The following is a 21992-nucleotide window of genomic DNA, read 5'->3' as shown; positions in this document are numbered from 1 at the left end:
AGATAGACACAAAGAGTTATAGATCTATATTCAGTGATGTATGATTTGATGTCTGATACTGCATATCCCAGATTTTGTGTACAGTTGTGGCCTCCACTTTGAATAAAGTTCTAGGCAATCAATAACTTCTCAAAAAGAGGTTCACCTTTTCTGCGTATAGCTTATTTCTCTCTGTGTTTGTGTACTTTTTAGCAGGCTTGGTGTCAACAACATGAAGAAATCTGAAAGAAAGAGAACATAAGTGTCACTTCTGGAGGAATGTACTTAACTGAAGGAAATAGGAGACTTCATACCGAGATAATGAGTGAAGTCAAAGACTCTGACTTTGAAATGTTCACAGTGCCAAAGTAATGACTTACTGTTTGACTTAGGCTTTGAAACTTTGTTCCTTCACTCAACTGGATGGAAATTAAATTGCTCAAAGGACAACAATCAGGAGAAACAATCTTTTGCGTAGCAGAAATGCTGTGCAAAGTGTAAAACAAAAAACAAAACAAAACAAAATAAACAACACGACACGACACAACAAAACAAACCCTCCATTTCGCCTCCCTTCCCCAAACATCTTTGAGCACCTGTGATGAAGGCCAATTTTTTTTTTTTTTTTTTATTGTTTGTTGAGAATGTGATCTATAGTTTCTCCATTATGTACACTGAAAAGATTTGACAATATTAGGTCCTCCATTATTTCACATTGCACTGTGGTCAACTTAGATCTACAACAGTATAGCTAGCTCTTAGACATGGTGACTTTGCATCAAAAACTGGGCAACATACGTAGATATGTATATTCCTCCATAGGTAATATTTTTAAACGTTGTTGATCTATAATCACCTTGATACTGATTCAGAACATTTATAGAAGTCATTAGTAAATGGAGATGCTAAAGCTAATGCAACCCGGCTATAAATATCTCATTGTTCTAACACATCTATACACTTCAGAATGACGTGGGCTGATTTAGAGAAAGATCTATTGTGACAAAGATACGTTGATATCTGGAAAACGAACCATTGTGTTGAATTGTAAAGAGAGAGAGAGAGAGGATAGAGAAGAAGAGTGGATAAGCAGATCTGTCTTAAATCTCATTCATTATCACCCTCCTGCTGATGTTTCCACTTGTCTAATAGGTTCTAAATTAATTAGCATTTTCTTCCTTCTCTCAGTTTTACTCACTCTAAGTTTTGTCTCCTGTCACACCTTCAGTTTCACTGAGCACATTTTGTAAATGAGTGATATTTGCTGAGATTTTAATTTCCTGTAGATATTGATGGGAAAGAGAGATATCACAGTAATAGTCACGTTAATGAAATAGTGTGCCCTTCAGAGCACCTACTTCTCTTAATAACAGGAAAAGACAATTTTACAGAATACAACATGCTCTGTGTATATATATATACACACACACACACACACACATACATATATATACATACATACATATACATACATGCATACACACACACACACACACACACATATATATATATATGAGAGATAGAGAGAGACGGGGGGGGGGGGGGTTCATTGCAATAACCTGGGTTGTCATGCTGAAATACTCCTATAATTCATTCCAAATGTAAACTGCATTACAGATAGGTTTGATGATGAATTATGAACTCACCAGATAGAACATTTGAGTATAGTGTTTTCTGTCACATTGAACTGCTCCAAAGTAAGGGCTCGGAGCTTTAGATCACACCCAAACATTACAATTATTTCAAGCAGTAAGCTGTTCCTCACTCTTCCTCTTAGGTGACTGGGAGAGAGCAGAGAGTCTGTGAAATGTTAGCAAGCGAAAGTGAGACATTACTCTGCTGTCAACCATGCAAGTGCATTCAGAACCCAAATTACAGTGTTTGGGGCCATTATTGGCATGTAGTGAATGCTGAAAGCACTTGCTTTGACACCCCTGAGAATGTGACTCAAGGACAAGGTCATCCTTTAGAACATTTAAACCTTTTCAAAACTCAGCAGAAAGAAAGACAGATTCTCATTACTCTGTCAAGCAACTTTTAATTAGGCTAAACAAGAGTAGAGCATTCTTGTATTCTTTGTGATCAAAATATTCATAAACGTATCATAATCGTGTTGTTACAGTCACTATCTAATGCTATCTAAAGGAGATTTGATAGACTTTGTAATCATTTCAACATAATGAGATGCAAACAATATGACATATCGATTCGCAAAAGCTAGTCAGCCCTTTGCTTTCAGTACACAAGGGAAAACGTCCTAAAGATATTGAAAATATATAGATAAAGATATATAGAAAAACAAACAAACATCAGAACAATAATTCAAAAATGGACACAACAGCAACAACAACAAGTCAATGCCACAACGTGGCAATCATGGTATTCCATAAAATTGCACAGGTGCTAGGTTTTTGTTGTTGTTGTTGGTAGTGGTGCTGTTTATAACTGTATTTTTTTATTTATTTATTTATTTATTTCAGAAAACGGTAATCTTAAATTACATTTTGAGGGAATACAGAGATACCATACATCCACCCTAACTGTAGGAGCCTGAGTCTCTTTGCCAGAGTTTAAACAATCTCTGTGGCCAATGAAGCGATATACAGCTACAATTGCCCGATGTCTTTTTGTCTAATTTGTTAATTCATCAACATGTCATCTTTATTATTCCCTGATTTTGTCCGAGCGTTGATAATCACTTTTGAAAAATATGACACAGAAGCTTAACGAGAAAGAAGCCAAGGCCTCACCGAGGTCAAAACTACCGATGCATGTTTTTATTGTTTTAACGTACTGAAATTGCAAATGATGGCTGGTATCAAACACTATGGCAACACTTTGTATAAATACAATGTGCATAATTCATTATAAACTCACATATCAAAGATTATGATATCTTCATAATATCTGGTTAGGTTTATAACTATTTTCCTTATCCTAAAACAAAGAGGAGGCCAAAACAAACAAACATGCAAACAAACAACAAACTACCATCCAGTAACCTTCAATATCATAATGTTGTTTTATATTTCATCATCCACATTTGCGACATTATTTCTCTCTCTCTCTCTCTGTATCTGTGTGTGTGTGTGTGTGTGTGTGTGTGTGCGTGCGTGCACACGCACGCACAGAGTGTGATAATATCCTTAATTGTTTTATAACTTGCAACTTGCACACTTGCATTGGGACAAAAATGACATTGGGAAAAAAATACAAAGGCTAACTAATGTGATTCACCATTATTATCACGTTTTTGTACTCATTTAGCACCTCGGGTCTAAGATGATGCTGGCATATGTTTCCATAAGTCAATTCAGTCAAAACTGTGCTAGGAAAAAGAATATGCATAAATAGTATTTTAATAAGATCCAACTTCATTTCTATGACCATGTAAATGACCATGTATGTGAAAGCTTGAATTTCAATGTCATATTCCAGTGCATTCAATGTGTACCTCATGTCCTATATCAGAATACCACCAAGCCCTGCAATAGCTTGTATAACAAGGACCCAAGCGCCCCAAACCAGTAAATATCTGTTTTTTTTTCTTTATGAACCACATTTATTAATATTCTTAAAAGTAATACAAGAGTGCCTTGTAAAACATTTTTCTTTCTGTCAAGATTTTTCATCCAAATGCTATCCCCCTGACTTTGTGTTTACTATGGCAGCTAAACGCTAAACAGCACGTGATCAAACCATTAAAACCCATCAGTTGTATTGTATTCACTGGTTCGTCCCTCATGTACCACATTTTCCCAAAATTCTGTCCTAAATATGATGGATTCCTCCCCCACAGAATCTGTTTAATTTGATGTACAGCTGCAGGCATCTGAGGGGGCGGCAAAATGAGAATTTCTTTCTTTTTTTTTTCCCTAACATTTTTTATAGCAGTGTAGAGTGCATGACTTTTTGCATCTGTTCTGCACAAATCTCAATCGGAAACTCTCTCAGACATTTTGAGCAGGAGTCACGTGTTTAGTAAGTGAAATCACAAGTCATTCTCCACCCCCTGACCCCTTCCTATCATTATCATACCAAATGAGAGACAAAGTGCTGGACTTGAAGAAATTTGACCAAATGGGATGCGATGGAAGAATGTTAAAGCTGGGGTTCTTACCCTTGTGTTCAGTGCATTAACGGTCATTGCTGTATCAGATTTAAACATGGACTCTGGCATAGCTCTTTGATATCCTATCATCAAATAGGCATTATTTGTTAGAAATAGAAACATAATTTAAAATGCAATTTAAACAAGGCCTTGCTTTCAAATAATTATTATCAATGTTGGAAAAAAGGGTAGAAAAAAAAGTCTGGCTCTACACAGAAGCTAAGAAATTTAAGCTATGTCTTAGCTGCTGTGTAGAGCCAGAACGTAAGTGGAGACATCCTGAGGATAGAGCAGAGTAAAGCTGCTTGGAGGGTAGAGATGGTGGCGTTGTCAGGAATTGAATTCTATACCAGGCCCAGAGACCTGCTGCCCTTATGATTGATGTACTTGTATTGCAAGTCAAGGAGAGCCAAGACTTGCCCAGCCAGGTGATGGATATACCAATATATTGTGACTACACCACTGGTGGTCACCAGAAGCGTGCTCACGTTTTTACAGGATGACGAATGTTACACCTGGTGGCCATTTCATGATTCCCTCTATATAGAGTATTTTGGACCGGTTTCGGCAAGAAAGATGAAGTCTACCACTGAAAAAAAGGGGAAAAAAATTGGTGCCTGCTCTCCAAAATTAATACAGCTAAAGATACCTCTGGACTTAGAGTGACTCTGGTCTGAGTTACCATCAAATATTATATATCTATGTAACCTGAATGACTTTCATTTTAGATTCAGTTTGTCCTTAAATCTTCAAGAAAATGGATTAAACACTTTCTCAGTGTTTTTGTTGTGCCCCCCCCCACCCCCACCCCACCATTTCATGGTCATTTGATATCATATTTTATTTAATGGTCCTTGCCAGTATAAAAGCTGATTAAATGAAAATCAAGCTTTAATGATTACCTCAAGCATTTGCAAGGCACTTGATGCTCATAACCAACAAAGCAAATTCCTTATCAAGTTTCAAGTTTTTGTTCAGTTGTATTAGCTGCATTCAAATTGGCATATCATATTAAAGCAATTGATTTCAACACTGAGAATCTGGTACGTCCATGCAGGATGCATTTCTGCATGTTAAGCACTGTATTGGTTTAACGCTCGGTATTTTATTTTATGCATTGCTACAGTAATATGCGGGTCGTTTTGATATTCAGTTTATTTGTTCATCAGTTTTGTTGTTCACAGAGGCAGTTGGTTTGTGATGTCTGAATGTATTCAGGAAGCTGATCTGGCTGATCTTTCGAAAGCCATACGCCCATTTTAACAGTATCACATTTGCATAATGACCATTCATGAAAAACAGCCGCAGTCTAAGTCATACAAACTGTTACAAACCACATAAAATAAAATAAAAAAAATTGCAAAGACATACAGTTTAAACATTCACTCTGTGATTCTGGAAGAATCTCTGGATGAATAAATTCTCAATGTGGCTATGAAATATTTTGGGGTTTTTTTTCCCTTCCAAGAGCAGAGAAGAGAGCAAGAGATTATTTTGCAATAAGTTCTTGGTGACTGTGTATGTTCCCTGATGCTGAGCTGTGTGGGAAAAAATAAAGCTTGTAGGATTTTTTTTCTTTTCTTTTTTTTTTTAATCAAGCCCAGTCATGACTGTGGAAAACTTTATGCTATGGCTGTTCTGAATTTGCTTTAGCTGCAATCCTGTCCTTATCGATTACCAAAAGAAAACAACCCATCAATCAACTTTCTCAGGACACCATTGTCAGCTATCAGGGAAAGAGCTGTGAAAGCACTGTGAACTACCGAAACAGTCCTATTCACAAACCAGCCACCAAAGAGATTAAAAAAGATCTATAATCCCATGTGGGGGGAAGAAGCATAACAATTGAGGACTGAGAATTATACATAACACAAACTGAGTCTCAGCTACAAAAAAGAAATAGAAAAAGAATAGGAAAAAGAGGCACTACCCTCCACCCCACTCCAAGATTTTTTTTTTTTTTTTGTTACTGCTTCAATTGTTCTGCATAGAGGTTCACAGAGCCAGGGAACTGAATCTCTTTCAAGGGAGAAAGGGATCTGCTGTGCTAAGGGAAGCTGCTCTTATACAACAGTTAAAATGTGAAACATGGCCTTACAAAATGGGTTGAGGGAACAGCAGAGCAACAAAAGGCTTGACGTTGTGTTCAGAGTAGTCCTATAGAGACATTCTATTTTTTCCTACTCCCAAAAATTGGACCAAACAAAATCCTTGAAAGAACAGGAAGAATTCAAGAATTCAGCTAAAACATTCTTATACCTTTAGTATGAAATGGACAACATGTAAGGGAACACTATCATTTAATTTTATTGGCTTTGAATTCACGCAAGAGAACCTGTGTGCTAAGATATGAATGCAAAGAAGATATGATTTTTAGGTCTCTCTCCTTGATTGTGCTCTCTGTGTGTGTGGAGAGCACAGGCTTCAAGGTCAGCCTTTCGTTGTAGCACTCACCGGAGCAATTAAGCACGTTCCCTCTTAAAGAACAGAACAATAGAACAGAACATGGCAATTTCAAAGTAGAAATCTCTTTTTCATATTCTAAATATTCTGTGCTGTGAATCGAGTGAAGTGCATTGCAATTGAGGTGAAGATCAAATGACCTAAGGTGATGGGGGGCGCTCATTAAGCCATTTAGATTCATTCGAGATTTAGATTCGTGGAGGGTTAGTCAATATCCTTATCTGCCTTAATTCGACACATTTTAACGCTTTAATAACTGGCCCATGTCATGGAAAAGACCAGTTTTCAATAATCTGTTCACCTCTGTTGTCTCATCTTGTATATTTTTGTTTAAACAGCCTTAAACAAAAACCTTATTTGCTTAAAAATGTACTATTTCTTCAACAGAACGATGTAACACAATATTTTGCATGCTCCGTTTACAACTCTATTGCTACCAGTAAAAAAGTAAAAAAAAAAAAAAGTGAGATCAAACTCCAGGGGTAAATGGTGTTTTCAATAGAACAATAGGTTTTGGGGATTTTTTTTTTGCTTTAAAAAGGAAATTACTGACTGCGGTTTTACAGTGTTTTTACTGACCCCTTATACCTCTGAAATGTACAGAGTCCATTTCAAGATTCAGTCTTGGTAAGAATGATCGACTGCACTAGCATTAGATCTAGGCTAAGCACATAGTGCAATCAGCAGTGCTTTTAAGATATTTCTTAGTTTCATGTAATTATGACAGATCTGTTTCACTCTTTGGAGAGGATTCCTATGATTGCCTAGAGATGCTTCCCTCAGATATGACTAAGATATATATATATATATATATTGGAAGTAGGGATTGTGTGCTGATGCTGTAAAGGACTATTGCAGGTTCTCATTAAGCAGGTTTTGAATGTAAGCCAAGTCTTATGTTCACTCTGAGCTACTGCACTCTGGAATGACCCCGTGTGAAAGCACAGCTGCAGTAAGACACAGCTCTGATACACTCTCTAATAGAAGCCCCAGCATCACAGTGGCAGACGCTAAAATGACATTATAACCTTTTGCCAGCCGCCGGCCCTGTGTTTATGCTCTGAGAAAAGAGAAATCATTAAAGATTGTGTAGTTTAAAACTCACCATGGACTTCAGAGATTATAACAATTCATAGACTACACTACTTTGGCCTTTGAACTGCTTTCATGGACAACACCACCCTGTCAACCTATGCTTGGATAACGATGCTGCGGTAGAAAGTAAATTAAGTGTCGTTTCCCAAATGAGCCTCATGTGCTTCAGTGACCCCTAAGTATGTAGAAACGTCCCTGTTTTGTCTTAAATGTTAGAGAAGTGGGAAGGACTGAACTGGTAAGCCAGAGACGAGTACATGCCCATCTGAAAGAGGTAATTAAAAAGTAGATAAAGGTGTCAATAACTATGGAATCGTGCTTTTTCTCTTCTTTCATTCAGACCTGACGCTCTCAGGGTTGTTTATCAGGAGGCTTTGTCAGAGAACAAGAGCTGTGTGTATTCATTTGTGAAGTGTATTGGGTTCAGTGGGGTGTGATAGAGACTCACTAGCTTCAAGTGCTGTGGACTGTAGGCGTACTTTTCAAATAATTCACCAAAAGGATCTGAGAACAATTGCTCAGTTCACATCAGAAGAAACATTCTACTCTTTAAAAAAATACTAAAAATAAATAAATAAATAAAACACAAACATTTTTTTAACATACATTCTAAAGTTGGTAAGCTTGTATATCCTGAACACTAGCAGTGATGTTAGTGATAAAAGAAAGAGAACAGTGAAGAGCAGTAAGTATGCACACTCGCTCTCAAAAGGGGTGCAGGATGAGCGTCCTGTGATTCTCTGTGTTGTTCTCTGAAGAAATTATTTATGATTGCTTCGGATTAGTAGTGAGTACATACAGAGTAAGTTTTAGTAATGTGTCAATACTCAATGGAGATATCACTGATGCAAAAGTACACCCTCATGGCGAAGATAATTAATATTTATCCAAAGATTACACACTGATGTTCAGTTCACTGGTCCCATAAGTATCTAGTTTGATAGGGAAGAAAACTGAAAGAATTCTTAAAAATGATATGACTAAAGTTTCTCTTTAACTTTGACACATAATGAGGAAAGAAAGCATCAAAGCTTGTTTATGGTGAAAAGAAACAGACATTGTAAATTATAGCTAAGCTGGAAGAAAGGTTCAGGAGAACTTATTCAAAGACTGAAGAATCAATCGTCAGAGCAAAACAGAAGCAGTAAATAAAATACGCAGTCACACACTCCCAATTTATTCAGACATTTGGTCATATCAGTTCCATTTAGAAATGCATCTATGAGATGGAGGCTGCCTTGTGCGACACGAAAAGATAATCATCAAAGTCCTGGAAAATCCTCTAGTTTCATTTGGTTAATGAGCTATAGCATTGTCTTAGTAGGAGCAATAATGAATCTGGTAAGACCAAGATTTGCCACATCTATAAAAACTTGAAAAACAGAAAGAAAGAAAGAAAGAAAGAAAGAAAGAAAGAAAGAAAGAAAGAAAGAAAGAAAAACAAAAATTTGTAGGATTTAAAAGGATTTGGAATATTTAGAATCTGCTGTTTTCCAACCAAGCAAAAAATATGAGTACAATGAGTCAAGATTTAACCTTGAGAGTAGAAGCTTTGACAAAACATTGAAAAAACAGGAAAAATGGCTCCACTTTCACATTCATATGTGACGGACAGCACACAGATACACTGAAATGAGCTAAACACTCTTACATTTTGCTAAGGGAATCCCATTTTTAACATCCATTCTAGAAAACATGTCTCACAGGTGAGTAAGCCTGCCATTTCTTGTAAACATTCTTATGGCAAGTCATTTGATTTTCTTTGCTGGAAGTCCACTTTACCCACTGAAGCAAGATGGAGGGACAAATAAATGATTCAGCGCAGGCGTCTCACAGAACAATGCAGAATGAAAGATTCATATGCTTCTCAAATCTGAAATGAGATAAACATGGAATAGCGTGTAGAACAAACATAAATGAGAGCATTACTGGCCATAACAATAGGAAAAAAATGAATGATTGATCAAAGACATGTTTGGCATGACAAAATCTTTTTCGCTTAAAGCAACAACACACTGAGCACGTGGGGCTTTCTCTCTCTCTCTCCCTCTCTCTCTCTCTGTTTTTCTTTCTTGATGTATTTGAGGAGCAGAGAGGTTGAGATGCTGGACATGTTGACCATCTCTGGTGTGTTTCTGGAACATGTGAGGGGCAAAACTAGAACCGAGTAGATTTGTCCCCTAAAAGAGAAAGGAATAGCCTTGGATTTTTATTGGCACACAACAAAAAGTTCTGGCAATCATATCACTCCTGTTCTTTGCTTGTTAACACTCTGTTCTGTGATGCAAGACATTTGAGTTTGATTTCCAACATGCTGTGTTTTCATTCGCTACGCTGGTGTCAGAAGTGAGGGCTTATGCTTTGGGTGTTGAGGCCAGAAAAAGGACTTGTTTTTAGATGGAAGGGAGCTGTGTGACAAATCTGACTTGTTCTCCTTTCCAGTTTGCTACGACTGATGTAACTTTTCTGGAGATAGGGAATTGTTCTTTTGCCTCGTCTTTTAGCAGTCTTTTTGCCCTGTGGTGTACGGGTGATTGTTCAAGGCTAAGCTCTATTCCCTGTTGTCATAGTATTCAAATGACGAAGGCACTTTGAAATATATCTGTTATCACACCGCTGTATAAAACACTAGTAATAATGACCCAGATACATCACACTCCCCCATTTGCAGAGACACATGGTTTATTCCATTATCTCTTTGGTGTACTGTAACAGAAACCTGGCTTTTGCATTTTGCCCCAAAAACTCAAATACATGGCATCAGTTTGTTTGAAAGCAGTTATTAAGAAAACCACTGGTGGTAGCCACATGTTTATTTTCTACATGGCATGCTTGGCATCACATTACAGTGGTTATGTAGTAGCTGTATATTTCCTCAAACATTCAGAACTACACTGCTATTAAAATCAGGCTGAATGGTCTTTATGACTAGTCTTTGTATTGATTGTTTCAAATATCAAGGGTTTGTTGTAAGATCTGGATGTTTCCCAAATCTTGTATTTCATGAAATAAACTTTTTGAAACAGATGGATTTTCACTAAAGACACAATGTATAAAACCATCCTTATGCTCTTTTTTGTTGCAGGTTGTCTGGTTTCATGTTGCCATCACCCATCGTGAGTTCGGGGTCAATACTAGCATTGTGGTTCACCACGGATTTTGCAGTTAGTGCCCAGGGATTTAAAGCTATATATGAAGGTAAGACACAATGATTAATTCTTTTTTCTTGGAGAGAGAGAGAAATAGAGAGAGAGAGAACTGTTATCCAGTGAAGGTGGATTGTAATCATAATGTCTGACACAAAACTACATACCCATCAGTGTTCATATTTCTCAATGAATGGTATTAATGTGCAATGAATGTGCATTTGACGTGACTCGTTGCAGCTGAATTTAAATATATCATGACTGTTCTAAATGGGTATGTGTTGTTCTGGTGAGCATGCTGTTTTGGATGTCTCGTATTTGGAGCTGTTGGAGGTATTTCTAAACTGAAAGTAAAGCTTGTCTCTATGGGAACCAGATTTAGCTAGGCCACAGACTCATCAATAAGATTGTTTGGCATTTGCTATAGATATCTTGTAAAAAGTGTGCACTCTGGTCTTCCCTGGTTTTAATCCAGTTTTCATATTGTTAATTTGAGCAGTGTTTTGTTTAATTTTAATGAGCCAGTTGAATGTACTGGATAATTGTGGATAATACAATGGGTAAAATGTTTTGCATTTTGCCATGAACTTCGGTCTTTTATTGAGTCATAATGTGATTTGAAAGCATTGAAGTCTGATGGAATTCCAGTGGATTTGTCTATACCCTTGACACTATACAAAATGTTATTTGAACAAGTTCATAAGAACTGGTTATTTCATATTTTGAGGAGCTATAGATATAAAATACTGCATATTCGCTCTAAATAATCAGTGACAGAACTTCATCATGTTAAATAGCTGGATATATGTATACCGCCGCAGCATTCAAAGAACAAAGTTAGTGGGGCTTGTGGGAAAAAAGAAAAAGACAGAAAAAACCCTCAGCAAATCCAGTGAAGTTCATTTTCAACCTCCTTCATCTTTATTTGTATATGTTAAAGTAGCCAAGTTAAACAGCTGTGAGTTTGGATTCCTTTGCTCTGTCTGTCTTTAAAACCACAGAACATTCCATGCAAAGACAACATCTCATTGATTTTTTATGAGGTTTAAACATCACTGCAGCCTTAGTGCAGAACCTTCTGAAAACATCTCAGACAATGCTCTATGGCTTGCTCTGTGGGCCCAGACCCCAGGCCTCATGAGATCTCAACTCTTTGAGCGATGAACAAGTGTTACGCTATTCTGGTAGATCTGGTTGTAGATAGGCTTTGTTTTATTCTCCGCCCGCTAGTTAACCTTATTGTCAAATATGGAGATCCCCACAGTCGTAATGCAACACACACCTATTGCTAACTTCAAATGGTCTGGTGTACTTACATACATACATATATATATACATATACATACATATATATATACATATACATATACATACACACACACACACACACACACACACACACACATATATATATATATATATATATATATATGTGTGTGTGTGTGTGTGTGTGTGTGTGTGTGTGTGTGTGCGTGTGTATGTGTGTATCTGTGTGTGTAAATGTAACAAGTGAATTTTGCTCTCAGAGGTATTGCATAATCTGTGTATTACAAAAACAAAATGACAAACTGCATAAGTTATACAGTATACCAATGTGTAGAACTTCTCCTACAGAATAAAAATGCATGCAAACTGTGTGAGTCCTGGGGAACTAGATTTAGCATTTAAGGATGATTTAAGCTATTTGAATACACACACACACACACACACATATACATATAGCTCTTTTGGGATTTGGCATCACGTATTGTTTTGTAGCAGTGCAGTCAGTGTCTAAAACATGGTCTGCTCTCAGGACCATATGGCACAGTTGTTGAGACACTGCTGTGGAATGCAGATGTGTCAACATTGCCTGCTTTTTGTACCTGCTGTGAGAATATGGTTTTCTCTCTCTCTCTCTCTCTCTCTCTTTCTCTCTCTCTCTCTGAGGTGAGGAATCCTTATTTTAGAACCCAGAACTTTAAAAGACTGTGTGCTGGAATTTCAGTTGTTTCAGAATTTACTCAATTCGAATAAACCCAGTCTGATTTTTACATTTGAGGTGAACATCAGGCCTTTCTGAGTTGGATCCTGACCCAATCTCAAAACCCAATCTATCAATTTATATTTCATTACCCGACAAATTAATCAACTACTGCTTTTTAAAATTGAAATATGGAATAATAGTATGTTAGTATATTAGCTTAAATAACTTACATAGAATAACACATTAGTTTACATAGAAAAATGATGGTAAATGTGGCCATTCAGTGATCAGTATAAACAACTGTCATATTTTTAACCATATATTTGACATTAAAAAAAACAAACAAACAAACAATAAAAAACAACAAATGTTTTAGCCACGGCAGTTTAGCCATATCACTACATTGCTAACTTAGTATCTGGCATGTCATACTTCCAAGGGAGCAAAAAGGACATTGTACACTACAGAAAAAACTGTGTTGTGAGTACTCTGCCACAGATTCAATGTCCCAGACTGTTAGCGCTCAATGTAACATTCTTGGGGGAGAAGTGATTTGAAGGAGGTAATTGGTCAAAAACAGACAGGGATAAAGATTTTCTTTTGTTGCTGAAAAGCAGTGCAGAGCCACATGTTGTGTTACCATGTTTGCCGCCAAAGCTGTCTTTGAATGAGTAAACCCTGGCTGTATGTTCATCTTTTTGCTTTCTGAGCTCTCTCCATCTTGTGAGTTAGTCTGTTAGGGATTTAACTGTGTGCTTGTGAGCTGCTGATGATAATAGCCACAATGAACTTTCTTATTCTAACACTACACCGCAATGCTACAATATTAATGAACAGTGGAGCACCTCACAAATAACCGACCTCACACCGCTAGCTCACAGATGCCTCTGTGCTGTCCTTGTAACCTGCATGTATTTTCTGCAGCTACGGCAAAGAATCTGTGTACATTTCCCACTGCCACACATGTCAGCTAGATAACTAGCCATCTTTTTCATCTGGCTGGTGTTTGTAGGATCCTGAGGGCAATCTGACTTTTAGCTTATTGCCCCTCCAGTTTTTGCTGAGCTTTGTGCTAAAAAGCACAGCTCATCCATCTCATTGAGATTAGGTAGCAAGTGACATTTTATTTATTACTGACCACAGATGACATTACCTTTTTGAAATATCTGTATTATAGAGTATAAGAGATGTATACAGTTAATCATATGGTTTGTTAACGCATTCATTTTTAAACGAAAAAAAAAAGATGCACAGGTTGGGCTTGTCTAAAGATCAGAAAAGCGTGCATGGACTCTGAAGAATCTAAACAACTGATCTTTATATTTGGTGGCGAGGTTGTTGAGAGCATATAGATTGAATGTATTAGAGAACACAGGCTGTGTATTGTGGCTGCATCTGTGTACTGGGGATACAATCTGGACTTTTTGATCTGTCACAAATCCAATAGTGCAAAAAGTCAAGTGCTCAGCATTCTCCAGCCTAGCTTTACCATTTGCCATTCTTTCACCTCTGAAATTTTCACAGGGAATTAAGGCTCTCAACAATAAAGTGTATGAAGCAGTTCTTGTGACATTTTAAAAGGACATTTGTTCAACTCATAGCAGTAAGTGGGAACAGCTGCAGTGCTGTGTCCAGATCCTTCCACACGTGGAGGATTTTTTAAATTTTTATTTATTTATTTATTTATTGTCAAGTGCCCTTCAATGGCTATATTTTTTTAAAAATATATATTGCCTCATTAATGTAAAGAGCATGTACCAATTCTTTTTTCTTTTTTCATATTTCTGATTGCATAAGAAATCAATACACATATAAAGGTCCTCAGACCCAACACTGGGAACTATACTTATTTCGTTATTGCCATTATTATTATTTTAAAATCAAGTTCATCATCATAACCATAAAAAATACTGACATATTGGAAATGGGCCTAAATGAACCCATGTGGGGGATTTTTCCAAAACTCTTATATGCAAGTCCTTGCTAAAGAATATGCTACACAGCAAACATGTCAAATGCCTCTTTGGAAACTCAAAGCACAGATATGCTTGTAAACACTAGACAAGACAATCACTTTAACAAAGTGAAAATGATCGATGATAATGATTACAAGGTATATATATATATATATATATTAGAAAATATATTAGAGAAGCAGTTATAGGCAAATCCATGAGTTTTATGATGAATCTTTGCCTTTGTCTTTTGAATAAGAAGTAAAAATGATATCTGTTTCAATCAGCAAATTCTGAATATCCATGATCAATCTATTGATGTCCAAGGACAAACTTTCAAAGACGATGTGACCCACACTGAATCTATTAGAATACAGTTTCCCTTAGGAAGAAAGTGCCCTTTTTCTCCTGCTAAAGTCTCTCATACTCAAGTGTACACAAAATGGGTACTCTATCAGGCAAACCTTCTCCAGGGACCACTTCTTGTCAGGTGAATTCTTCACATCATAAGGGTTTCAGACACCTGAAAAGCAGCACAGAGCTACTGGAATATATATTTTTTCTACACTATCTGTTAGATTACCCTCATATTCCTCCCTCATTCTTTGCTATTCATATTGATATTTCTTGACACAAAATTCAGATTAATGTAGTCATCATTCAGTCATATTTAACGTGAGCTCCAGGGACTACTCAATCGTCTGTCAAAAACAGGCAAAATTTCTCGGGCTAAACACAAACAAGCATACCTGAATTTAAACTGTAGAGGTGAAAATACCATACTTTATAATTAGCATGTCCTTTTCCCTTTGTATTTGCCCTTTTTCTGTTCAGCCTTCCCTCTAAAGCAATGTTTTAAATATATTTGGAAAAGCTGTATAAAACATAGCACACTCAATGATATAAACAGACTAGATCTTTGCGTACAGCATTAATAATAAATGAATGTCTTGTATCAAGGGGGCTTCTGCTGCTTTTGACAGGATTCTAGCTTACTTTTACTATTATTGGACATAATTGCAACTTACTGTCATGCTGGTTTTTATATAAGTGTGTGTGTGTGTGTGTGTGTGTGTGTGTGTGTGTGTGTGTGTATACATATTCTTTTTTCTTTCGTTTTTTCATGTCTTCTGTGACTTGACCCAGGACTACGGTCAGACAGTTGGAGAAACTGCATATCTGCAAACAGATATCAGTGTTATTCAAGGTAGCCAGGCCAGAGACCTAGACAGGCTGAGACAGCATGTTAAAAAAGTTTAACAACATATCATGCTTTATAAATACAGCTACATATCATCAATATCAAAATGGTCGAGAGTAGTTCTTGTAAAAAGTGAATTTTGTCTTCAAAGTTATTGCAAAATCGGTGTGTTACAAAACATATAGATGCAAAACAAAATGACAAATTCCATGAGTATACCAATTTAATCAGATTTAATCAATTTGAAACTGAACCTGAATAAGGATTCTTTAGAATTAAGTTCCCCTGAATATTTGAAATTTCAATATCATATGACATAATGTATAATATAAGACAATGTTTGCCCCCCCAACACTTTATGTCTTTTAGTTTTTATGGAGCCAGTGTGTAACAGAGAGGACATGAGGACGTCTTATGTGCTGTGATGAAACTCTGTGTCATATAAAAATGTGCTCTCTTAATTTTATTATAATTTGTAGTCAACTTGCAGAAATAATTTTCTCTTTGCCATTCACATGCTTTCTTGATGAACGGCCTGTCAATCTCGGATGCTTCTGTAATAGTGTCAGGGACATTTGGATTCAGTCGTACCGTGTTTCAGTGTTTGCCAAAAGTTCAGTCTCAGGTCATTGTCACTGATTTATTTTGAGAGGAAGATGAGTGACAACATCTCTGTCGGCATCTCGACGGAGACAATATTGATAAATACAAAGAGTGGGACAAACAAATACCTGACCCCTTTCTGCAGTCTGAGTTTGTATCCATGTGACACTGAAATGACTGTAATTTCATACCAAGTTATGCTGAAGGAAAAGCTCCTGTAAGTGCTATGGTGCTCTGAGAGGAATCAGGTGTACCATGGAACAGACAGCTTCCTCTTTTCTATACGAATGACAAGGACATTTTGTCATTTGTTGAATATGGAGATTGTAGGAGCCCAGTTTCATTTCCACTCATAAAATAAGTCCCGGCTAGACACCGTGCGGCCGCGTGGACCTCGCACATGCAAATGGTGTGATATAGTCCCAGGTGTTCACTTCTGTACCTCTCCCTGAGGAAATGACTCACACAGCTTCACCTAAATAGATGTTCTTAGAGTTTTCTTTGCTCCTGAGTGTGGTGTGATTCACCTGATACGTGGCCTTGAAAGTCTAATCATTAAATTCACTTTCCCTTGTTTTCTTTTTCTGCCCCTTTTTTTCGTTTTGGCCTTAACATTATGGTTGTGAATTTTGGGAAATTGTCATTCATGTCATTTAACACTCATTCCAGTCTTAGGAACAGAGCGTATGTGAGTTTTATTTCAGTGTTTGCACCCGTGAGCTTGCTCTCTCTCCTCCAGCTTGCATTAGTATGCAGTTAGAGCCTGTCCAGTGAGCAGGGCTGGAACACCTTCGCTTCAACAGCCATACGATGGCATGTGTGAAATGCATTAACTTCTCTTTAATTGCACAACCTTGCCACCCTGAGAGCTAATGTATGCTAAGCAGTTTAGAGATCTGCAGTCTAGGAGGAGCTCACCTTTGTCCAGTATGTGTACATTTCAGCCCCTCGTAACCATGAGCTAATTGTAAATTCATTGTGTGCAACAGATTTTTATTTATTTATTTATTTATTTATTATCTTTTTTGTAAGTAAGGTTTTTGGGGTCATATTTTATATTTTATATTATTTTGACATATTCTTTTGTATTATTTTGAAGTTCTCAAGTTGTCACAGCCTGCGGGTTTGAATTGATCAGCACTCTTAGAGAGTTTAAAATGTTTACACTGAAAAATGACCTCAGCTAGAAACTCATTCGTTTGGGTCTTTCATATTTTTAAGTAATTTGAAGTTTGACAGAACATTCCTGCAAAGTGACCTTACAGAGGTCATTTTATCACATTTTTATTTGTGTGTTTGTTCTTTTTAATTGTAACCGGTCACAGATGTTTCATCTAGCTAGGTTTGACAGCAGGTTTTGCAGACTGAAAAAGCCTGTCCATGTTTTTTTATTGACCTCTTTTTGCCATTTTAGTCTAAATTATTTTCAATGTGGATATTTTAAAATAGTACAAAACTAGATAGATACACAGACTGATGGAGAGACTAATAGCGAGACAGATGGACAGGTAAGCATACAACAGATAGATAGATAGATAGATAGATAGATAGATAGATAGATAGATAGATAGATAGATAGATAGATAGATAGATAGATAGATAGATAGGATCACTCATGTATACTCATGTGTTGCGCATGTACCCAGAAAAACAGGCATAGATGCATAAATGGACTTATTGAAACTCCAAACCTTTGAAGAGAGGTATGCTCTGAAATAATTCACATAAATTACTAAAATGCTATTGTATCAAAATGACACTTAGACAGGAGAAATGAGATGCACAGAGGGTTGACCCAAACATACGCCAATTTAACTTCACGCAGAGTTAAGTATTCTTTCTCCATATTCATACACCTCTCTGACATACATATATTCATCTCATTTCCAAGCATCACAATTTTGAAATCTCTCCATGCAGTGTTGAGGACATGCATAAAATATAGGCTTCGTTTAGTTTTCATGTCTGTCACACAACTACTCTGAGGTCTGAGGTCTTGAGAGAGCTGAAATGTCAGTGCTTTGGTTGTCTGTGTTTCCACTGGATACTTAAGATATTACACAAATTCAGTGGTGTTCATTTAAAGTGTTTGCTTTGGGCATTTATCCATATGGTAAGCCTCCTGGTCTTCCATTCCTTCTGTGCCATTCATCTAAAAACAAAGACATGGTGTAAATACTATGAAAAGACTATGAAAAATGTCGTAAATTGATTTTTAGTTCTTGGGACACAGATGATGAAACAGATGTGGGACCAGGGTTGAAATTTGGGCCATGATAGGATGTTGTTTGTTGCATGGCATGATGCTCTTTTCAGTGTCTTTAAAAAAAATCTTGCCTCAGGTCCCTTTTTGCTGTTGATTGTTACGATATTGATAGTGTCATTATCCCTAACAATTGGATTTTAGGGCTTTGTTCTGTGACTCAATGATGAAATGCCTCAAAATCTAACTGCAAGGGAAACAAATAACCTTGCTGACTTTTTTGGTCAGATTGTCCTTAAACAGCAGCATCAGTAACCTCAAAGGCGAACTCAAAGTAACCTCAAAGTTTTTGGGGGGTTTTTTGTAGTCTGAAGAATTAAAATGAAAGTATAAACATAAAGCTGAACAACAGGAAATTTGTAATAAAATACAATGTTTGGAAAATAATCTGCTGAGCTCTGCATTTTATAGTGAGTGATCTCTTTGAAAATGACACAACCACTGCTAGGCCCTCTGGAAACCCTCGGTTTGAGACAGCTTACTGTGGCAAGTGTGCCTCGTTACAAGAGTGCAGGAAATTTATTATCCAGCATGGACTGATGAACAAAATTAAAAGGATTGCTCAGCCAATTTGTTCTTGCGCACTGACCAAACGTTATGTGAACATTTTGGAAAAAAATAAATGACATAGCTAAGCTTCTCTTATCATAAGTATATATTCTTGTCTAGTGCAACGATGAACTGTATCAACTGTAGTAGGTAATAAACTCAGGCAAATTAGATACAGTTTTGATTTGTTGGTTCAGTGAATGTAGGAATGGAACTGAAATAATAACTTTTAATGCTATTCAGCAGTTGAATTTTTATTGCTTTAATTTCAATTGCTGTCTCTAAATATATATAGACAAAGAAAAAAAACTGGCAATTATGATTAGGCTGTGGGTGTTAGTGCCTCAACTTTTTTTTTTTTAAATATTTGAAAACAGAAGAAGAAGGAGAGGAAGAGTAAGAAGAAGGAGAGGAAGAGAAACATAGCGCTCTTACTGAAATGATTTGCATATTGGCTATAGATTAAAGTGTTTTGAAGGAATCCCCTAGGCCTTGCATTTTTGTCATTTCTTCAGTGAGCAGATGCCTGCCTTCAAAAATAAGACTTGAAATATTAAACATGATAGAATAAATAGCTAATCGCATGTCATATCAATGGATACCAAGTATGTATGGAGGGAGAGAGAGAGAGAGAGAGAGAGAGAGAGAAAGAGAGAGAGAGAGAGAGAGAGAGAGGGACACTGACAGAGAGAGGGAGTTTTCAGTGGAACTTTGCTTTCAGCATGCTGTTTAAATTTTTCACGAGTGGTTTATAACGTGTGTGTCTAATTAATGTCTTTATAGATTTAATGATAACTTTATCGTCTTTTGCCGAAAGATTCATACTATTCAACATTTCGCATCCACATTGTTGATTACTGAACTTGACACATTCTGTCATCTTCAGAATATTTATTAATTTATTCACATTTCAGGAATTTTGACATTTTCAGATCATGTTACCGTATGCTTTGTTGTTATATTGATTTGCCAGTGTATATCATTGTTTCTTGTTTTGAGCAACTGATTCATTTCCATTGTTCTTACTGCTACACTTCTATCTTTTATTGCATTATTGAACAAAAAGACACATTTCCAATTCCCCTCCCCACAGTCAGACAACAAGTGGTATGAGAGATGGGTCTCCTTTTGACAGGAGGCTGGCCTGAGGAGACCTGAGGGAAAAGAAATGTTTATTTTTAGTTTCTTTTGCAGAGACCGTCTTGGGAGCAGAGGGCACTGAGCTGTGGATGATTTCTTCAGTCAGCTCCATCCCAGTTAGCTTTGGTATTCCGAGGACCATCCACCTCCTTTGCCCTCAAGGCCCCAGACAGCACCTTTGGAGTCGTCTTTGTAGACAGCAAGCGCTTACCAAATTTTCAAAGCTAGTGTCATAAGTGGCAAGTGATTAAGGATTCACAGGAGGTACACAGAGACACTGTCTCACATTTGGGGGGACAGTGTGCATAAGCGGGGTGGGGTTTTGGGGGGGGTTACTGGACACGCAATGGCAATCGATGCCACAGTTATATCATTAGATATTTCCAACAACCATAATGCTCCCACCCCAATCAATTTATAGAAGGATTGCTCTCAAAATACATATCATATTGTAGCTGATTGCAAAGGAGCTCATAAAGATGTTTGAATTGAGATGTTTGAAATTTTGAATCATGACAAACATCTCTGTTGTGACGTCAGACATTTTAGAGATTATGAGTGTAGGGATAATAATGTTTACTGATATGCTGTACGACTGCATTGGAGGCTTTGACTTTGACTTGAAATGTCAAGCATGAAAGCGAAACCTCTTAAGACAGCATGGCAATAAGATAATCCTCTTAAAACAGACCAGGGTCACAAGTCAATAACCAATTACTGCACTAGGCAGTGTTAGTTAGCCACCCTCGTCTTTCCAAGGGTAGACTGTTTGTGTCCTTTCACCCAATGCGATGGCGGGTCCTGTTTTTCAAGTGATCTGTGATGTTAATGTTTTTCAGCCATTCAGGGACGGTCTACTAATCTTACATTCACACAACACTCCCAAACCTCATAAGCAATCAAGTGACACCTCCTACATGACAGCATCCTACAAGGACCGAAAGAAATGCCAGAGCTGGAGCCTGCAGCACTCCTCTCAAGACCCCTCACGCTAATATCCCATGTCAACGCAGTGAATTAAAGCGTTTGCTTAATTAAGAAGGACAAACAGCAGCAATCATCTCCAGAAAGCCATAACCTCCAGTGACTTTTAAAATGTGTTTTAAAATGTGGCCATGCCTCTGGGAATTACAGAGAGGGCCTATTTTCTTCTCTCTATCTCCGTCTCTCTCTCTCCTTGTCTCTCTCTCTTTCTCTCTATGTGTCTCTGTTGGTCTCTCTCTCTCTTTCTCTCTCTCTCTCCCTATCTTTCTGTATCTCTCTCTCTTTCTTACTCACTCTTTCTTTCTCGCTCTTCCTCTCACTGACTTCCGACAATTAATAAAAAAGCTGACATTTCTTTCGGCACAGGCTGGTAGATTTTAATCCAACAGAAATGCATGAAAAAACAAAACAAAACAGAGACACAAAATGACAACAACAACAAACAAACAACAAAACCAGCTAACTATGAAGCTTATAATGAGACAAAATTTATGTTGAGATTTTCCTTCATGGCAATTGCTGTAGGAGATCAATTCA

General features: G+C 37.1%; 1 protein-coding gene across 1 annotated transcript in view; it reads left to right on the top strand.

Annotated features, from left to right (window-relative positions):
* csmd1a (CUB and Sushi multiple domains 1a) overlaps positions 1-21992 on the top strand; it is a 256232-nt gene that overhangs the window by 89224 nt on the left and 145016 nt on the right. Inside the window, exon 5 of the mRNA XM_030772244.1 lies at positions 10734-10846. Coding sequence (XP_030628104.1) covers positions 10734-10846 — 113 coding nt within the window. The remainder of the gene's footprint in view (positions 1-10733; positions 10847-21992) is intronic.

The sequence above is a fragment of the Chanos chanos genome, chromosome 4 (assembly GCF_902362185.1).
Source record: "Chanos chanos chromosome 4, fChaCha1.1, whole genome shotgun sequence".
Taxonomy (NCBI): Eukaryota; Metazoa; Chordata; class Actinopteri; order Gonorynchiformes; family Chanidae; genus Chanos; species Chanos chanos.
Note: the sequence above shows the minus strand (reverse complement) of the source record. Positions and strands in the feature narration are given on the sequence as shown.